General features: G+C 42.8%; 1 protein-coding gene across 1 annotated transcript in view; it reads left to right on the top strand.

The window, feature by feature from the left end:
* Positions 1–1306: 1306 nt before the first annotated feature.
* ASCC2 (activating signal cointegrator 1 complex subunit 2) overlaps positions 1307–20692 on the top strand; it is a 44276-nt gene continuing 24890 nt past the window's right edge. Inside the window, exons 1-10 of the mRNA XM_054996406.1 lie at positions 1307–1393; positions 5448–5547; positions 8257–8415; positions 9471–9641; positions 10455–10584; positions 13272–13339; positions 13631–13744; positions 15075–15187; positions 15923–15997; positions 17646–17753. Of these exons, the coding sequence (XP_054852381.1) occupies positions 5467–5547; positions 8257–8415; positions 9471–9641; positions 10455–10584; positions 13272–13339; positions 13631–13744; positions 15075–15187; positions 15923–15997; positions 17646–17753 (1019 nt within the window). The 5' untranslated portion in view covers positions 1307–1393; positions 5448–5466. The remainder of the gene's footprint in view (positions 1394–5447; positions 5548–8256; positions 8416–9470; positions 9642–10454; positions 10585–13271; positions 13340–13630; positions 13745–15074; positions 15188–15922; positions 15998–17645; positions 17754–20692) is intronic.

Genomic DNA, 20692 nt, shown 5'->3' with positions numbered 1-20692 from the left:
AACTTGCTTTCTCTGCAGCCACAGGGCAGATTTGAGGAACGGTGTTTTAACTGTTCGCAGAGCCCAATGTGGGGGAAGGAGAGGCTTCTGCTCCCCTGTACAATTTTCCTGAACTGAAAGTGTGTATGTGAGGGGGAGGGGTTAGTAGCCCCATTTTGCAGCTGCATTTTGGAACCCAAACCCAACTCATTAAAATTGTATTGTGTAATTGGGCCATATACTGTTGGAGTTTATTAGTAAATATCTTGTTAGTGTCTGATTCCATGTTAGAAAGCTTCCAGAATGGTAATCATGTTAGTGTTTCACAATACAAATAGTCTTGTGGCAGTTTTAAAGACTAACAAACTGATTGCTGCAAAAGCTTTGTTTGATAGCCTTTTGGCACCAGTGTTTTACTCTTCGTTACATATTGAACTGCAATTGTTAGTTATACTACAACAAGATTTTTTGGGAGCAATCCTAAGTAGGTCTACTTGGAATTAAACTCCATTTTATTTAATTGTAATTATTCCAAACATCCTCCCCCTCCCCCACCTAGTTTCACGTTTCTTGTACTACTAAAAATTCAATTAAAGTAAAGTAAAGTAAGCCAAGCCTGATGGAAAGTTCAGGAGGAACTCAAAAGCTTATCAGTGCTCTGCATCAATTTGTTACTATAAACAAGTTATTACTCCACAGTTGTTTGGGGGAGGGAGCGATGTTGGGGAAAATCAAAAAGCTGTGCTTGGGGATTTTAAAAGCTGATTTTAAAAAGATTTTAACGTTATATTATTGTTACATATTAACGTTTAATGATATATTATTATGAAGAGTTGCATTTAGAGGCTTTATAAGTTACCCCGAGAATCTATTTGGGTGAGAGCTGGAAAGAAAACTATTTAAACCAAACTAAAGCCCCTCAACTGGGCATAAATTACATGATATGTGTGTCGACCAGGACCCATTTCTCCACCCTTCCCCACTAGGATTGCCCCCCCCCCCAAATTGGGGGGGGATGCCTGACCCTTTAATAGAGGCTTCACGTATGGAAATGAGCATTTAAAGCTTTTCACGGCAGGGAGATAAATAAGCTCACCTGGTGCAGAACGTGTCTATAAACCTCTATTAAAAGGCCAGGGGAATTTTTTTGCATTCCAGGCAGTCGGCAACCCTCTTCCTCAGGAAAGAGGAGGAAGGCTGACGGTTGCCTGGAGGGGAGCACCTCTTTGAACTCCGCCCGAAGCAGAAACCCCGAAGCAACTTCTTCAGGCGGCCCTTCGCAAACCGGATGTGGTTTTTGACGCACCGGAAGTACTTGGCCGACAGCAGGCAGGGGGCTGTAGACCTTTCAGAAAGAACTGAAAGTAGCCGGGGAAGTTGGAGAGAGAGGCCGGGTGGCTCGTTCGGACAGCGGGTCAGTGGCTGACTGGGCGTTTCGTGAAGGGTGGGGCTGAGGAGAAGTCTCCTACGTGGCGTAGGGTTGCTAACTCCCGGTTGTGAAATTCCTGGAGGTTTGGGGGTGGAGTCTGGGGAGGGCAGTTTTTTGGTGGGTAGCCATGCTGGTCTGCAGTGGAACAGCAGTGGCACCTTAGAAACCAACAAGGATATAAGCTTTCAAAAGTCAGAGCTCCCTTCTTCAGACACTGGGGAAGCGGGTTTGGGGAGCGGAGAGACCTCATTGAGGTATAATGCCGCAGAATGCACCCTCCAAAGAAACCTTTTTCTCCAGAGGAACTGATCGCTGTGGTGTGGAGATGAGTTGTAATTCTGGGAGCTCTCCAGGCCCCACCTGGAGGCTGGCACCCCTAGTGGGCTATAATGCCATAGATTCCACACAAACACACACACCACAGCTGCCATTTACCCCAGGGAACTGAGCTCTGTAATGCAGAGAGGCTGCTTTTGTCCTTTTGGCCAATGAGTGTGCTCTGAGTCGGGGGCGAGGGAGGCCAGTTGTAAGCTTAATCATAGTGCCCCTTACGGTTTTTTTTTTTTGTAAAAGGGAAATGACAACGGGGGAAAAACTGGCCTGAGCTTTTTAAAGGGCAAAAAGACGGGTTATGAATTTTGGAAATAGAATAGTGATGTGAGGCAGAGAATGAAGCTATAGTGTGAATAAGAAAACATTCCTCTCCCTCCCCCCCTACCGTAAGGCTCCTGTTCCTTTCACAGCTACAAGGCAGGTAGAAAATGAGCAAGGGCAGCCCCCTCCTCCTCATTGCATCTCCAAGTTGGGGGAAAAAGCTTTAGCTGCTGAATTTCTCATATGGTATAGGAGAGCTTCAAGATTGGGGGGGGGGGGGACCTAGCAGCTGTTGTATTTTGTGAGCTAAAGTATTTTAAAAACAGTAAAGCAGCAACCTGTGTAGGTTGTCCTTTTGGTAAAATCTTTATTGATTAATCTTCATTTTGGCTTGCCTGAGTAATATAATAGGAGGTTGCAGAAGCCCTCTGGCACTGTTCCTCTACAGGGATCATTAGGATTCTAGTGCCTTGTGATCCATCCAGCAATGTTTGAACTAAGCATTGTATTGAATGGCCATGTGATGGCTTTTCTTGTGCCTCATCTTGTGGCACAGCTGCTTCCAGATTTTCTAGCCTAAGGAACTATTTCTGCCCTGTATAGTGAGGACCCCTGTGTTCCTTCTGCAGAATCCTTCGGTGTTTCAGAGGATCCTGAGGTACATTCTAGGGAACACATGGTCCAGGCCTTGTAGGCTTCATTGTCATCTGGTACAACCTGTGGCTTGGTTTAGACATAATGCAAAATGATGATTTATTTTTTAAAAAGGTTAGTTGTAGAACCAGGATTTGGTTCACAAATGATAATTCAATCTTGGTTTGCCTTGGAAAATGCTGATTTCATTGCTTTGCTGTGTCCCCTGTTGATCTCTCAGCCTGCATTGCAGTGAGGGTGGTGCCTGAGAATGCCAGGATGTCTGCATTTGGACATCGTACAAAACCATATATAAGATTGTGTTTAATAACTATCATAAAACCAAGATTTCACATTCTGTGTAGGATGAAATCTAATTAGTTAACAGACAGTCTATTGACCATAGTTTAATTAAACCATGGTTTTGTGTCTGAAATGCACCTTTGTAGCTGCATGAGGCAAGATGATGGAAGGCAAAACATCTTCCATGGAAGTTTGACTGTCATTAGAGAACTTGTTATTTAGGAATTTCCAAGGGATGCCACAGTTCCCTGGAACGCACTTGGAAAACTACCATAATTGCTGTATGTTCTTTCTATACTGTCCTCAATGGTGCAGATTTATCTTGAATATAAGGGGTGGAAACGTGAATTGTTAATCAGGTGTGGTGTAGATTATCCAGTCAGTAGTTATTATTATCTTGGATATTATTATCCAGTCAGTAAATTATACATGCAAGTATATGAATGATTATCTCTTCACTCTTTGTTAACTTGATGTGATGTTTTAAAATATTTTTTTTAAAGTGTGAGAGAGGTGATTGTTCTAGGATTTGTGATTTGATTATTCTATTGGATGTTCCTGTTGCTATATAAGAAAGTATCAATCTGCCTTGAGCCTCAGCAAAAAAAGGAGAGATGTAAATAAAAGCAGATAACTACCTATAGTAAGCAAGTTTGACAGAGGCTCAGTGATGGCACCTGGAAGTTCTGCTGCTTAGATCTCACCGAAAGGAGCGGTTGAAGTGTTCTTACACTTCACTGTTTTGTAGTCCTGTGGACTGTCTGTCACAATGAATGATTAATTTGTAGAAAGAAGAAAATTGCATAGCAGATAGGATAGATAAATGTATATCAATGTATAGATGCAATCTGCTCTGAATACCAGGTGCTGAGGGTAAGCAATAGGAGAAGGCTTCTGATTTCATGCCTGGTCTTTTAGTTTCTAGAGACATCTAGATGATCATTTTTGGAAACTGAATGCCCTTAATAGTTCCCCAAATCAGCCAGTTGTAGCAGCTGCCTCTTCTGGGTGCATTCTGGGTCCCTTCAGGTGTTGCTTGCTAGAAAAGAACAGACACAATTGTGTGTCCAACATTCAGTCTTCCCCATCTTGCCCCATGCTATTGTTCACCACTGGAGATAGAGATGGTATCCCCAGAAAAATTAGACACCTGCTTACTATCCCTATCACCAACACTAGGAATTCTGCTTTGCATTTGTCCCTATTAGTCAAGAATGATAGGGGAACAAGCATACGTTCAAGCCTTGGGGCCCATGGACTGCAATCCAATTCCTTGTATTTTCTCCAATTTGCAAAAATTGTCTGTATGCAGATGTCTGGCTATCAAATCTCTTTTTTAAAAATCCTGCTCTCCTCCAAGGAGCTCAGCGTGGCACATAGTTCCCCATCCTCTGCTTTATAATCACGATAACTGTGAAGTTCAGTAGGTTTTAGGCTGAGAGTGACTGGCCCAATGTCACCTGATGAGTATCATGACTGAGTGGGAAGTTTTGTGGGGATCCAAATCTGCAACTGACAAGGGAGTTGTGTCCCCAAGGTTTACACCTTGTAACTTAAAAAAAGAGGGCAGTTCTTTATACTTCGCATTGCTTGCCTGTGCTTTTTTACTGCATCCTTCCCTATGCCAAGCAAATTGACCCCTGCCACCATTTCCTTGTGAAGGTGGGAAGGAATGTAATAATGAAAGCAAATAGAATGTTTTAAATAGCCCAGAAAAATGCATGTCCAGTTTTTATTGTATTGGTAGGGGTGGGGAATCATTTGATAGTTCTTGGGACCCCAACCTGTGGTAACTGCCCAATCATGTATGCACAACAGTCTTAATAGGTCTGGTGGTATTGGCTTATACTGTTTTCCTAATGTGTCCTGAGAAACTAGCTATGGTGGCTAGCTTTCTTCAAATTTCCACCTGTGTCATCTGCACCCAAAGAGCTTTGAGCATACCCTTCTCTTCTCAAAATAGAACTGCCTGTCCAAAGCCTAAGATGACCAAATAGTGAAATGGAACTTCCATACTCAGAGATGTTATACCTCTTTGGTATTAGGTGCTAGGTCAAAATAAGGAGGGTGAGGGTGGCTCTCCCTATCTTGTTGAGGTTATGACTTTCCCAGAGGTTCCTGGACTTGCCCCACCAGAGCATCTCTTGACTTCCCTTTTCCAGCAGAAATATGTGGTGCAGTGCAAGTGATTTGGTATTAGTCACACAAGTATTCTTTGGGATACTCCTTTAGTTTTTTGTTGTTCACTGCCCCTTAAGATTTCTTTGATGCCTTTTCATAAATAGATGGCAATGGCAGGTCACTTTAAAGCATGTAGATTTTTGGGCCTCATGCAACAATTCTTCTATTTTCCCTCTAACGCTAGACCTTGTTTGTGTGAAAACACAGCTCATGTTTCTAAGTGCACCTGTTGAACCAGAAGCAACCTGCCTTGTTTGTTGTTGGTTCTTGAAAAGTTTCTGATGCTACCTTTGTGTGTGTGTATGTCTGTGCACATGTGTTTTTAAAGGCAAAGATAACACAGCAGAATGCCAGCATTACCCCTGGATGAGCTCCAGCTTACAGAGAAGGATTTGCTGACTGGGAAGCTGAAAACTTTACCAGCATTGGTAAGTGGAGTGCTCTTCTCAGTAAAGTTTAATGCGTTGTCATCTAATTTCAATAAGTGGCGTAAGTAAAACTGACCAAGAGTTCGAAGTACAGGGTCTCCCATGTAACATTTGTGATGGCAAGGGAGGAGTTTTAGAAGGTTTGATGTGCACAGCATAACAGTTGTGTTGGGTCCTTTTGAATTGGGCTGCTGGGGCCTGGTGGAGACAGAGTTTGGAATGGTCCTTGGGGGCGAAGCCAGGAGGTGGAGCCCAGAACAGTTTTGGGCATGTAGTTTTGGGCAGAGCCTATCAGCCTTTGGTGGGTCTGCAGGTGAAATGTAGCACAAGGCTATTCATTTACTTCAGCTTGACCCCAAAAAAGGCTGTGGGAGGAAGGGGAGGATTTATTTATATCACTTTAAAAAAAAAATCCTAGCCTACTTCAAAGAAGGCCAGAGCCAAACAATACTGTATCTCTGGATGCACTACCATTTTAAAGCCTAATGAGGCAATTTAAACATGCTGTGAGGCCAGGCCTGGATCAGGCCCACAGTGTGATGGGATGAGTTACTATTCTATACTCTCCCTGCCCATGTGCCTTTCCAAGTGCCGAAACAGCCCCTCCCTCCCCCTGGCTGTTTCAGCACTTGGAAAGGCACACGTAGTGGAGTTGGGGGATAGGAACAGCTCATTCTGCTGTGGTGTGGGCCTGATTAGGATTAGGCCCTCACAACATTTTGAAATTGCCTTGTTGGATTTTAAAATGGTGGCAGCATCCATAGGTCAGAGGCAATGATACCATCACAATTAATTTGGCACTCAGCATGGCCTACATTGGCCTTTCTTCCTTGATTCCCCCCCCCCTCATGCTAAGCTTGTGAGGTGGCTTGTGCTGGGAGATAACAAATGATCTAGGTTCATCCATCAAGCTTCGTAGCTGAGCAGGGATTTGAACTCTTAATGGGTATATCACAGTGGCTGTTCCTATATCAAAATGGCTTCATCTGTTATTTTTCTGGCCCCAAAGGCTGTTTTTTCCCTTTCTGCACACCTGGCAAACCTAGTCCAGCTTGGCCAGGATTGTATGTGTTCTGTGCTTAAAATAAATCTGCAACAACACTATGGTGGGGTCAGAGTTAAGCTCTGCTTGCAAAATGGCATGGGGCAACATGCTGTCAAAGAAATGTAAATTTAGAATTTAGGCCAATGTAAAGGGAAAAAAATCAATACAGCTCTGGCTCCTGGGCTAGTCCTGGATCTACCGTCCCAGTTTGCTCCTGGATGTGAACCAAGAACCCTTTGACTCTTTTAGAAAATCATGTAATGTCTGAAATGATGTGTCAATCAGTTTTTATCCTGTCCTTTTTCAAAGGACCTCAAGGCATTGTATGTAGTTCACCTTTCCTCCATTGTATCCTCAAAACCCCTTTGAGGGCAGGTTAGGCTGAAAGTCAGTTAATGGTCCCAAGATCACTCAGCGAACTTCACGATTTCATGGGGGCAGGGTTGAAGTTAGACTATTCAGATCTCATCTGATGCTCCAGTAATTATACTACACCGGCTTTCATAATTCATTCTACTTGATTTGCAGTGCTTCTCCTAGTCATGGGGAGAGGCTATACAGGGCATTGAAGCCTCACCCTCTGACGACTGGGAATCTTGTTTCACAACTTCTTTGCTTCTGACATTCTACCAAGTGTTGCCAACATAAGGACTAGAAACTGGCATTCTTAAAATTAAAGTTGTAATTCTCAGGAAGCTGAACTCCACATCCAATACCACCGTTCGTAGCTTTGCTGTACTTTTCACCCAGAATGAGGAGACCAATGGCACTTCTGTGTTTACCTATGCATTGAAGTCCCATTGGGAACAAAGCATATTTAATGTTTTCCTTCTTGTAGCCCCTGCAGTGGTTTATCTAACACCACAGTGAGCTCTCTGATTCAAGCAAACTGCAAAACAGATTTGATCAGAAATGTGTGTAACTACAGACAGTGTTTTGAAAGAGAGCCCGTGTATTGTGTAATAGTTAAAGAGTGTTGAACTGGGAAGATCTGCATTCAGATCCTCACTCCTAAGAAGCTAACTGGGTGACTGTTGGTTGGTCATACACTCTTAGCTTAATCTACTTCATAGGATAAAAGGAGGATGAAGTGAGGATAAAATGGATGAGGGCCGAGATAACAATATAATGCCAATCCCACAACACTGTTTCCGTGTCTCTGGAAAATTATCATCTTTACCCAATTTCAGAATATAGATTTTCCAGCTTCACACTATGAGCATGATTTGTCAGTGCAAGATTCTACAATGTAAACATGCATCATGTCCAAAGGATGCTTTCTGGCTGTTTTGGAAACTTGGAAAGGTAGAGAAGTGACTGAACCTGGAAAAGACTGTTAGCTACTTATCTTAATGGGATCAGAGCAGAAGAATGTAGTAAATCATATGGGATTCCAAAGGTGGTATTATAAAATAGAATATCTCAGAAACTGCTGCTGTACAGCGCCTTTGTGATTTGAGAGAATGGAGAGCTGCCAGCATATGCTAAAGGGAGCAAATATGAGGAGTGGATTCTTGCTAACCACAAGCCAAGTTTCCTTCCAATGTGAGACGTGTCTCTGGCTGTCAAGACTTTTGCGAGCAGCTCAAACAGCAATTCTTAAGGACTACTGTTTAGTATTTCAGTTGGCTTGTTGACACTTGTGGCATTTTGTTTTTCCGCAGCATCCAGAAAAGAAAACAGAACGCTCTTTTGTGCTGTATAAGCCACCACCTAAATCCAGAGATCCTGCACTGCTGGAGGAGTTTTTAGAACGGGCCAGGTTCATTGCAGATGATCTGGATTGGCTTTTGGCTCTGCCACATGATAAATTCTGGTGCCAGGTAACATCACTTGGTGAACAGCAAAGGAATTATAAAACAAATGAATGTGCTTTTAATGTCTGAAATCCCCCCGGGGGGCGGGGGGAGAAGAAGACCTGATCCTGACTGTAGTTTGTATTTTATAAGATCTACCAATCTAATAGCATATTAGAAAGTTTAACTTTAAATAATTGTATTATGAAGGGAATACAATACTTGTAGATGTAGTGTGTGTGTTTTTATATGTTGTTCTTTCCCTCTCCCCCTGTTCCCTTTTTCCCTTTCTTTTTTTTTGTAGTTTTTGATGTTAGCAATTAAAAAAAAATGTTTGAAATCTATTGATATGTGCATGCTTTTGGGTTTGTAGTGCAACCCATCTTGAGTTCTTGGGACAGGGATCTGTATATACACAGGGCAATTCCTCAAGTTCCATCGCAATCTGCTGTGACCAAGATGGGGCCATGCAGATATAGTCAAGCTTGCTTTTCGGTGTCAGAGTTGCCCAGCAACTTTAGTTCATCCCCCTCACCTTTTAAAAATTTCAGTCAGTGTGGCTGAGAATTGAATGCATAATTATTATTTTTTTAAAAATTCTGCTACATTAATACAGTAAAAAAAGGAGAAAGAAAATATCTAAGATGGCATTTTCTAATTTACAATCCAACAAAACTAATTCTCTTTCAGTTCCTTCAGTATCACCAAAAGGACCATTCTGAGGATTTGGTAGGCAAATTTATTCAATTGGATTAAAGGCAGACAATTAAACCATGAAAGATTGTTCACATTGCTTGACATTCCTAATTATAAGACACTTTCTACTCTGGGCAAAGTGCTAAGAAAGAAGTAATATATTACCTTAAAAAGGATGGGTGCCAGGGCACTGCCACAAATATTTGGAAGTGAGCCTTTAAAAGTGGTTTCCCTGAGCTCTGTGGAGCGTTTGTTTCATTTGAGCAGCCTTAATTCAAGCACCAGTGATTCAACACTCAACTTGGTGCTGTAGACATATCCTGTCACCTGGCATATAATTTGGCCTCCTCAACCAATTTCCCATGACACTTTTCTCTTTGCTGCAGGTAGTATTCGATGAGACACTCCAGAAATGCCTGGATTCATACCTGCGCCATGCCCCTCGCAAGTTTGACATGGCCGTGGATTTGGCTCCAGAAGTGAACGACTTGACAAAACACCTTCATCGGAATGTTTTCTTAACTTTCCTCCGAATGTCCACTCACAAGGAATCCAAAGTAAATACCCACTTCTCTGCTCTGCATACATTTGAATTATGTATACACTCTTCTTTGGGGAAAAAATAGCTGTTTTCTGTTTTTCTTTCCTAATATCTTTCTCTTCATAGCCTTCGCTTGTGTATTCCTTTTTTCATCCAAATACTATTCCTGGTCATCCATGAATAGAAGTCCAGTATGTATTTGTTTATTGCACTTTTTTCCTTAATGGGAAAGAACATTTTCTCCTCTCATTTATGCTCACAAATTACCCTCTGATATAGGATTTTTTTGTTTGAGTTGTATCCTGCTCTATCCTGTGGCTTACAGCATTTCCCCCCAGACGCAAGTCTCAGTTGTGTTGTGATACGGATCTGGTTGCTTTGTTCATTTGACTGCTATTCTGAAATGTTCCTGTTGCTTACCTGCTTGTTTCCAGGTTCAGTTTATGGTGCTGCTTCTGACCTTTAAAACCTCTTCAAGTCCCGCACACTCCTTTCCTAATTTTTTTTTAAAAAATACTTTGATACTTCAACCCCAAACACATGCTATGTGAGTGCAGGAATGCAGAGGATGCTCTGGAAAAAACTGCAAAATTGAGGGAGAGTTTTTGAGGCTCTTCCGCTTTGGTCCTAAATGAAGGTTTCGTCTTTCTGTATATAGGCAGAGGTTTGTGCTCACGCTACCCGCCTTACATCACAGCAGATGTGTGCCCTGCATTCCTCTGGTGGTCTTGCAATATACAATATCCCTTCACCGCTACTGTTGTCATGCCAGAGATTTTGCTACTTATTGCTAACCCTGTTTCGATGTATTATTTCTTCTTCCTTTTAGGATCATTTCATCACACCGTCTGTTTTTGGAGAAATTCTTTACAATAACTTTTTGTTCGATATCCCCAAAATTCTGGATCTCTGTGTGCTGTTTGGAAAAGGCAACAGTGCTCTACTCCACAAGATGATTGGTTAGTTGTAGATAAGATGGGGTGAAGGTTTTTTTTTTTTAGGGGAGGGGCTCTGAAATCAGGGTTTAGAACATTTTGGTCCTTTAACTTTCTTGTTTTCATTACTAATTAGAGGGATAAAGACGTCATTTTGGCATGTGAGTTTTTCACCTCCCCATTCCCGCTGCAGTCTGCTGTGCTGCCTGAAATGCAGCTGGGGTGGTCAGTGGACCTTTAGGAACAGTGTAGAATGCATCATGGGAGTGGTGGTGGTCTGTAGTGGGAGCAGAGACTCAGAAGAAATCTTGCGTGAGTGAAAGGAGACTTAGGATGCTTTCTTTTGTGCCCTAATCAGCTAGGCTCCATGCTTTCCTTATGGGTAGCCAGGAAGTTACCTAACAGCTGTAACAGACTAAAAAGAGGCTGTTCTTCTGTGATTTGCTATGGAACATTGAAGATGTCAAGACAATTATTTGTTTTCAGAATTCATAACCTCAGGATGGGGTAGGCATCGGCTTAGGTGGCTTTAAACAAGGATTAAAGAGATTCATGGTAGAATATATCGAATTAGCTAGATGGGAACTCCATGTCCAGAGGTAGTATACTCTGGGGACTAGACTCTGAGGATAAATAATGTGGCATGGTCTTTGCCTTTGTCCTCTGCTAGTGAGCTTCCAGAGGCATCTGACTGTTGGGAACAGTATGCTACACTAGATTGACCCTTAATGAGATCTGCAAAGACCATAAAAGATGTCTACACTGAAGTATTTTCCAGTGTCAGGTGTGCTTATTTGGAGGCACATGATCTTGCAAGCCATGTGACAATGGGTCTAAGACAGCCTGAACACTGTAATTTTAAAAAATGCATAGAGATGCAGACTTGAATAATGAAGTCTAATCTGTAGAATCTGAAGGTGTAACACGTTTCCCCCTGGGCAAGCAAATGAGAACTAATAAGACATAGAAGCTAAAGAAGATGAGAGACTGGGCCACCTGTGATCAGCTCTCCTGCAGAGGTCTTTTTCCAGTTCATAGTGTGCGTACATGAGGGGTCCTAGAAGGAGAATTGGACTGGGGAAGAAGCAGCACTTGGTGGAGGCTACCCCCCCTTCCAATTGAATGGCTGAGTGGAGGAACTCTTGAGAGAGATAAATCACACCTCGGAGGGATGATGTAGAGCTGAAAAAACAGAGAGAGGGTAGAAAGTCCCTTCCCACAGTGCAACTTCCCCAGTCCATTCTCTGAGGTGGTAGAGCCTGAGGCCCATTATTGTAGAATTATTTTTTTTAAAGGGGGGATAATTAAGATATATAAATGTTTCAGTGGCACCATGCAAAGATTCATTGAATGCGGAATGGTATGTTGGATAAAGACACGTCTCATGCTGCTGGAATTCTGTTGCCATCTGATTTTTTTAAAGGCTTGAGGCTGAAGCCAGCTGGCAAAGAACCAGTGCCATGTGATCCACTTGTTTCTTATGGCGCTCCAAGCAATCAGCAATTAGGCGTTTTATTTTTACTTTCCCTTTGGACATCCTGGCCTGAAGAAGGCCCACTGAGGTATATTCTGAGAGCTCCTTGCCTGAGTCTTCAGCTTTAGAAATAAAAATATGGAGGCATTATATTGCTTGGCAAGATGTTTAGCATTTGGCCCTTTAAAAAAAAAATGTAATAAATCCTGTGAGGGTAAGCTGGCTAAGAGAGTGATTGGCTCAAGGCCACACCTTTAAGTTTCGTGGCTGAATGAGAATTTGAATCTGGATCTTCCCAGTGCAAGTCCAACGTGTTATTTGCTGTTCCAGACTGGTATTTTCTAGGGAGAACTACAGTATGTGGCACCTTCGCAAGCATGTAGGGAAGAATCAGCAGATTTACTAATGAGAGTGGCACTCCCCTGCATTTGCCTTATGAGGAAGACTTGAGGTTGGAAGCATAAGTCTAAGGTCTGCCCTGTGTCTCTGGTGTCATCCACACAGAGATGGGATTTTGTGGTTTCCCTGTTGCAGGTACAATTGCAGATAAATCACAGCAGTAATGGGATTTTCCACACGTCAGATTCCCATGCAGTTTCCCTGCCCCAACCCCCAGCAGCAGCCACCCCCTTCCCTGTTCTACCAGGGCTTTTGCATTTTTAAAAAAAAATGGTACTAGAATATTGTTCTGTTGATATACCATTGCAACTACAGGTGTAGCAAGTTCTCTGAATTCTTAGCTTTCATAAAAAAATTATGTTCCTAGCCCTTTCCCTTGTAAAGATATCCTTTTTTCCTTATATCTCTGCAAGGGATGGGGCCTAGACTTAATTTATAAAAAAATGAAAGATGAGAATTCGGAGAACCTGCTGCACCAGTATATCAATATGGCAATATTCTAATGCCATCGTGGTTTTACTGTGATGTTCCTTCAAACTTCAGAGCAAAGCAAGTTTGAGAAAGATAGAGAAAAGCTGGGGAAACCCTTGGAGGTACATGAATGCACCACGATGCTGCAGAGAAACAGGAAAAAAAATGCTTTTCAAAAGGATTGAACTCGGGGCAGATAACCTGTGTGGAAATGGTCTTTTTTTGTAGCACCCATGCAGTATGAATTCAGTGCTATTTGAGGGGGAAATGTGAAAGGTGTCCTAGTTAGTCTGAGGATGTTTGGAGCTAAATGTTTTAACCAGCCTGAAAACAATTTTCTATCTCCCCCCCCATCCCCTCCCCCAAGAAAACATCTTTATTCAGCAGCCAAGCTACTTCAATGACTTGGATGAAATTGTGCCTACAGTCCTTCAGGTATTGATTTTTCTTGGGTATATTTCTGGGCACCTCTGTGTACTTTTTATAAGCAGCTTAATTTTCAGTGTAGACTTTAGTAAAACTTTCTAAGCAGTTGCATAGAGACAGTGAAATCTGAGCTGGCTACATCTCCTGCTTCCTGGTGGCAATACACACAAGCTCTGTGCTGAAAAAATATGCCAGAAAGCAGTGGGGAGCAGATAACCTCAGGCAGGTGATGACACAGGTGAAGTGCGCCTGGTTGCATTCCACTCTGACACGTTCACAAGCCTGCCCTTTGCCTTCTAGGTGTTCAGCAACATTCTGTATGCGTGTGGCTTGCGGTGTGAAGGTGCCTCAGCTGAGCCACAGAAACTGGAGGAAAGGATCAGGAGGACGTCTCCTGGGGACATGTCCCTGCAGGTGTGGGGGGGAGGCTTGCTATGACTAACATCCTTCCTCCCGGCTGCCTTAAAACCTGGCCATAGTCATGCTCCCCCTCAAGACTTATGTCTCACCCTGCACATGGTCACTAGTAATCATTGTTCTTGCCTGTCCTGTGACTGAGTGAGGCAGCTTTCCCAATCACATGAATTTGGGTATGGTTTGCTTCCACATTTTAAAAGAAGGCTATTAATTTTGTTTATGTTCTCTTAAAATATCACTGAATGCTTTCTTTCTTTTAAAGAAGCAGGATGAATCCTTCTGCCCTCCCCCATGCTGCAAATGGCCAAGGGAGGGGAAGAAGAGAATGCAAGAGGCTTAATTTTGTTCCTAATGTGTTAGTTTTGAAATTTTAAGGACTGGGTGTGGGGTACCACGCTTCCTTCTGCAGATGTGGAAAAAGGAAAGCGGGGGAGAAAACTTTTTGAGGTAAGGCAAGAGGGCCATAGCAGTACTGGAGGGGAATTAATACTGCATAGCAAGTTGAAATATTCATTTAATTGCAGTCCCATGCAGTTCTTTGTTGCATAGTGTTCAATGTGTGTCCTATATTTTTAGTAGACTTTTTTGTAGTATTGGATAAATCACCTCTGCAAATATTGCACTTTAAGTACACTGCCAGATCTTACATTTCCCACAAACTCATTATGCCTGGGAGCCAGTGATAGTCCAAGATGCTTCCTTGTCTAGGCCAACAAACTAAGAAGAGTGTCTTTCTTCCTACCATGGTACTAAACATATATTAACTATATACTCAGCAATTTGCTGCCTTTTAAGAGTACTCCTGAGTCTGCTTCCTGGGGTGGACTGCCTCATTCTGCCTAACGCCGGGGCTCATTTATACCAGTTCTATACCCAATAGGCTGTTGCTTTGCATGGAGGAGGCCCTAGGTTCAGTCTCCAGTCAAAAAATCTCAAGTTGCATGTGCTGAAAGTCTCAAGCCAAGACCCTAGAGCATGTAACCCTGAGCAAGTTGGACCGATGGTATAAGGCAGCTTTTGTGTGTTTTATAAGACAGTAACATTGGATGGGGGGAATTTGAACACATTAATATGTGACGCTGTCTTATACCGAGTCAGACCCTTGGTCTGGCAAGGTCAGTATTATCTACTCTTGACTGGCAGCAGCATTCCAGGGTCTCAGCCAGAGGTCTTCCACACCACCCACTGCCTGATCCTTTTAAATGGAGATGCTGGGGACTGGACCTGGGACCTTCTACAGTTAAAACAGATTCGTCACCGCTAAACCCCCAAACCCTGCCTGATTTGTTTGTTGTTGATTTACTGTTAATTTTTTTTTCCTTCCTAGGAACTGAAGGACATTGTGCTGTACTTGTGTGATACTTGTATCACCCTTTGGGCCTTTCTGGATGTCTTTCCATTGGCTTGCCAAACATTCCAAAAGCATGACTTCTGTTACAGGTATATTTTTAGGAACTGCTTGGGTTTCATATCCACCTGGAAGAAATGTATCTGAGGAAGCTAAACTGTCACTTCCCAGTGATGATGCACTGAGTTTGGGTACACGAGTCCATTTCAAGGCCACGGTTGGGAGGGGGAGCAGGGAATGGACAGGCCTGACCCGCGTTGACACAGTATGCAAAGATGTCCTGCACAAGCTCCAGGGAAATGAAAGCAGAGACCCACAAATGCTGTGAGGAAGGGTTGCCATTGGGATTGTCTTCCTCGAGCATCAAAATAACGTTGGCATATCTGAGCTCATTTTAAGCAATTGTGTGTCAGCTATCTGTGGGGCACAATTTTTAAATAATCTGTTCCACACTGCTAAGGGTGCATCAGTAAAAGGAAGATTAGGAAGTTTGTTTATGGCTGCTTATAGACACGAAGATACATGTGAAAGATACTGCATTATACCAGGTGAGACCTTTGGTTCATCTAGTCCCCTGGTAGCAGCATTCCAAGATCTTAGAGATTTTTTCATAGCTTTGTTACCCTAAGTCCTTAAAAAAAAAAAAACCCTGGAGAGAACAGGGACTGAACTGGGTTATCTGCTCAAATCATGTGACCTGTCCCTGAACTGGAGCCCCTCTCAATTCCTCTGCATTTAGATCTTTACTCTTTCGTGACTCCCCTCACTTTAATTTGTGTCTCAAAAAGGCTCTGTTATAGTTAAGATTAGCTGCACGTGTTTTGCAGACTTGCTTCTTTTTATGAGCTGGTGATACCTGAGCTGGAGTCTGTAATTAAGAAGAGAAGACATGAGGACAGCAGGTACATTTCTGAGATATCTTTACCTATTGCAGTAAGTGCACAGGCATTTCCAGGTATGTGTTCAGCACAGTATTAGTCCAGTGTGCAGGTTCAAATAATTGATGTTCTCCTTACAGTTTAGTTTTTTGATTCCCTCCACCACTCCCAAATATTTGACACCTTTTTATCCTGCCTCTCCTCCAAGGAGCTCGAAGTAGCATACATGGGAGTTGTCTCCTTTTTATCTTTACAACAACCAAACCAGGTAGGTTAGAGTGAGAGAGACTGGCTGGCCGAAGCCCATCTGAAGAGTTTTCTGGCTGAGTGGACCTTTGATCCCTAAGTTGTGCTTGTCTGAGTCCAGCACCATGCCACAATTAGCTTCTCCTTTACTTTTGAGGGGCTACATGAGCACTCCTGGAGAACACCTGGAAAACGCTTACCTTGGAAGCCTTTGGGAAGATGAATTGCGTTTTGTTGTTAATAATGCCACTAGAACTGGTCAATAAGTATCCATGACTTTCCTACAGCTGCTTGCACTCATTATTATAGAAGTAATGATGAACTGGTTTGTGGGGGGGGAGGTGTATGGGGGAAGGACAGCACCATCCATGTCAAGTTATGGTTCCATACAATGAAGCAGAACCAGAAGGAAAGCTGAACAAAATTTTCAAAGGAACCATGGCTTGATCTACACTAGGGTCCCCAACCTGTATGAGCATTTCTGGAATGAGAACAGGTAATCAACACACATGCACATGAAGCTGCCTCATACTGAATCAAACTATCTGTCTACCAGGGTCAGTACTATCTACTCAGACTTGCAGCAGGGTCTTAGGTTAAGGTTGGTCTCAGGTCAAGGTTGTTCACATCACCTATTACCTGATCTTTTTAACTGGAGATGCCTGGGACCTTCTGCACACCAAGCAGATGCTTTACCACTGAGCAATGACCCCTCTTCGTAATAAAAAGGCTTCCATAAAGGTGGCGCTAATCACAGAATGTTGGGAAGTTCCAAAAAATGTTAGGAAGTTCCAAGCCCAGCAACGCCCCAAGATGGAGGCAACTGTTTCCCTGCAGAAAGAAAAGTAATACCTCCTGGGCTTTTCTGAAGCACTTCTTACTTTGGCTCTTTGCTTTGGTGAAGGGATACTTCAGAGTAGAAGCAAGTAGGCACCATGAAGCACCTTGGTATATGCCATTGCGCCTATGGGTGTTCCATGTGGAATCTCTGATCTCCACATATATAGCGAAATGTGGTGGAATCCAGAAGTGCTAGAGTGGACTGTACCCCATCAGACTGTAGATGGAAGGATCCCCTTCCTGTAGTCTGGAGTCGCACAGTCCCTGACACTTCCTTATTTGCAGTTCATTCTGTTGGACATGTAGACCAGTTTCCTAGCCTTTGCAACTAGGCCAGCTACTCAGCTGAAAGAAACAGATGCCAGTACACTATTGTGTACTGGGCTGGAGTGGAAAATTGTATCTGATTACGCTAGCAGAAGTTTAAGAATCAGTGTAAATATCTCGAAATGCATCCGCTGATTTCTTTTACCTCCCCCACCCTACAAAGTTTTCTCAGTGCAAATTGATTTTTGGTACCAGTCAGCTCCCTTCTGTTCTGTGCTGGAAATAAATGAATTTTCAGGGGTTTTTTGTTCCTCTCTAGCTTACTGCTGGACATGTGGAGGAGGTTGTCTCATTCTAGAAAGAAGGTGGTGGAAGTCTTCCATATTATCATTCACCAGTTGTGTCTTCAGCCTATTTTGGAAAGCAGGTACTTTGCTCACAAGGCCTACTGGTAATGGGTTGCCCCTTAGAAGGGAATAACGTTTATAGGGGCAGACAAAAAGAGCTTGGGCGAATATTATTTTAGAGGAGGGTCCCCTAAGCTTTTGGAGACTGTAGGCATCTTTGGAATTCTAACACAGGGTGGTGGGCACAACCACAAAACTGCTGCATCGAGAGGAGTCAACTATGAAATGACTGCCCCAGAAGATGGAGCCAGTCACAAAATATCAAGGAGCAAGGTTATGCATAAATCTAATAGTAGCTCTTCAACATTTCAGGCAGAAGATGTTTAAAGAATGTCTTTTAATCTGTACAACCAATCATATCTCCTGTGGCCAATTAGAAGCCTTACTGGACAAAGGTGTCCCCTGACCATGCCCACTTTCAAAAACACTCAGCAGGCAACTGGAAAGGTGGTTACCATGGTACCCACGGGCACCATGTTGGGGACCCCTGTTTTAGAGTAAGAGATGTGTGTGTAGGTCTTACAAATGTTTTTTAAAAGCACTGAGGAACTTCATAGAAGAGAGGTCTGTCAACGGTTATTATCCAAGTTTATGTGAGTAGGTGGCATTTTTATGGATATTATTTTACGTGGTATTTGTCTGGTAATAAGCTGCCCTGATGACCCTGTTTTGGTGGAAAGGTGGCATATAAACATTTTTAGTTAAATAAATGATAAATGGAACTTTTGTATGCAGAGGTGGTAGGGTTGGATCCACCAAAAGAGTCCATGGGAGGAGTTGAAGGAGGGTATATATCCCTGCTTTCTGCTTCCTCAAGCATCCTGTCATTCATCTTGAAACACCTCTCTGAGGGTCAGCCAAGCCTCAAAAGTAAAATGAGCTACCAAAATGGGTAGCTGCTGCAATGAGGGATAATAAAGTAAAATCACCCCTTTCCCTCTTCTCTGTTTGCAGCTTTTGTCAAAGGAAGAAAGGACATGATTTTACTTGATACCTGCTTGGCCCCTTGTGTTGTGCTGGTCAGGCCAGGGTTGTGAGCAACCGGAATCTGGATAAGTGGTTTGCAGCCCAGGGCCCATCCTCTGTCAGTTTTGAATTCTGAATCCTAGAAGATGAGAAGATCAGGCCAAAAGTCGAAGGCCGGGCTGCTCATATTTACCTGTACTCAGCCTGGCTGATCCAGAGGCTTTGGAGTGAAGTTGCTATGAAGCCTCTGGACTGCCCAGGCTAAGAGTTAAAAACTACAACAGATGAATTACATAAGGGACGCTCACGTGAAGGGAGTCGCAGTGTTAGCCAGGAAGCCAAGTTTTAAAAGACAGATCAGAAGGCTTTGTCAATTTCCCCTCTCTACAGAGCAGCAAAGATCCCTCCTCAGAGGGTTTGTTTATTTCCTCTTCACCTCCTAGAAGGAGAGGTGCAACTGACAGAGCCTTTTATTTGTTTTAGCCCAGTTTTCCAGCCTGTCAAGATCATCCTGTATCTTTACTCTGTCTTCGACTGTATTTGCTACCCCTTCCAATTTAGTATCATCTGCAAATTTAATAAGCATTCCCTCTATTCCTTCATCCAAATCATTTATAAAAATGTTGAACAGAACAGGTTCCAGGAACAATCCCTGAGAACCTCCACTTGTCACTCTTCTCCAAGAAGATGAGGAACTATTAACTAGCACTCTTTGGGTGCGATCTGTCAACCAGTTACAGATCCACCTAACAGTAAGAGGATCCAAACCACATTTTACCAGCTTGTCGGCAAGGATATTATGTGGAACCTTATCAAAAGCCTTACTGAAATTGAGATAAACTATGTCTATAGCATTCCCCTGATCCAGCAAGGTAGTAACTTTCTCAAAAAAAGAGATAAGCTTAGTCTGACATGACTTGTTCTTGAGAAACCCATGCTGGCTCTTAGTAATCACAGCCATCCTTTCTAAATGCTTAAGGACTGACTGTTTAATTATTTGTTCTAAGACTTTTCCAGGCATAGATGTCAAACTGACAGGTCAGTAGTTACCTGGATCCTCCTTTTTCCCCTTCTTGAAGATGGGGACAACATTTGCCCATCTCCAATCTTCTGGCACCTCACCTGATCTCCAAGAATTCTCAAAAATAATGGACAGAGGCTCAGAAATTACATCTGCAAGTTCTTTTAGTACCCTTGGGTGCAATTCATCTGGCCCTGAGGACTTAGTTCCATTTAAAGAAACTAGGTGTTTACATACTACCTCTATGCTGATCCTAGGCTGTAACTCCCTTCCGCTATCATGTGTTCTGTTATTGCCATGTTGAGCACCATTTCCCTCGCAGGAGAAGACTGAGGAAAAGTAGGAATTGAACAGCACTGCCGTCGCTTCATCACCTGTTACAATCTCACTTCTCTGTCCCTGCAATGGGCCTATCAAGTCCTTGCTCTTTTTCTTACTTTGAACATAAGCAAAGAACCCTTTTTTGTTGTTTTTAGCCTCTCTTGCTAGTCTAAGCTCATACTGAGCTTTAGCTTTTCTAACACTCTCCCTACAGGCATTGGTTATTTGTTTATATTCATCCTTGGTTATAAGGCCCTCCTTCCATTTCCTAAATGAGTCTTTTATTTCTCAGTTGATTAGAAAGCTGTTTATTAAGCCACTGTGACTTCTTTAAGCTCCTCCCATTTTTCCTTTTCATAAGAATCATTTTTGATTGTGCTTTCAATATTTTGCTTTTAAGAAACTCCCACCCCTCTTGAACTCCCTTCTCCTTAAATATTTCTGACCATGTGATTCTATCCAGTATAGCTTTCAGTTGGTTAAAATTTGGTCCAACCTGTATGTCTGACTACGTACAGCTTTTCCCTTCCCCAAGACTATAAATTCCAAAATTACATGGTCACTGTTACCCAGGGTGCCCACTACTTTCACCTTGCCAACCAGTTCTTCCCTGTTGGTGAGTATCAAGTCCAAGATAGCAGAACCCCCTGT

Source organism: Eublepharis macularius, chromosome 13 (genome assembly GCF_028583425.1).
Source record: "Eublepharis macularius isolate TG4126 chromosome 13, MPM_Emac_v1.0, whole genome shotgun sequence".
Classification (NCBI taxonomy): Eukaryota; Metazoa; Chordata; class Lepidosauria; order Squamata; family Eublepharidae; genus Eublepharis; species Eublepharis macularius.
This window is presented reverse-complemented; position numbering and strand designations above follow the sequence as displayed.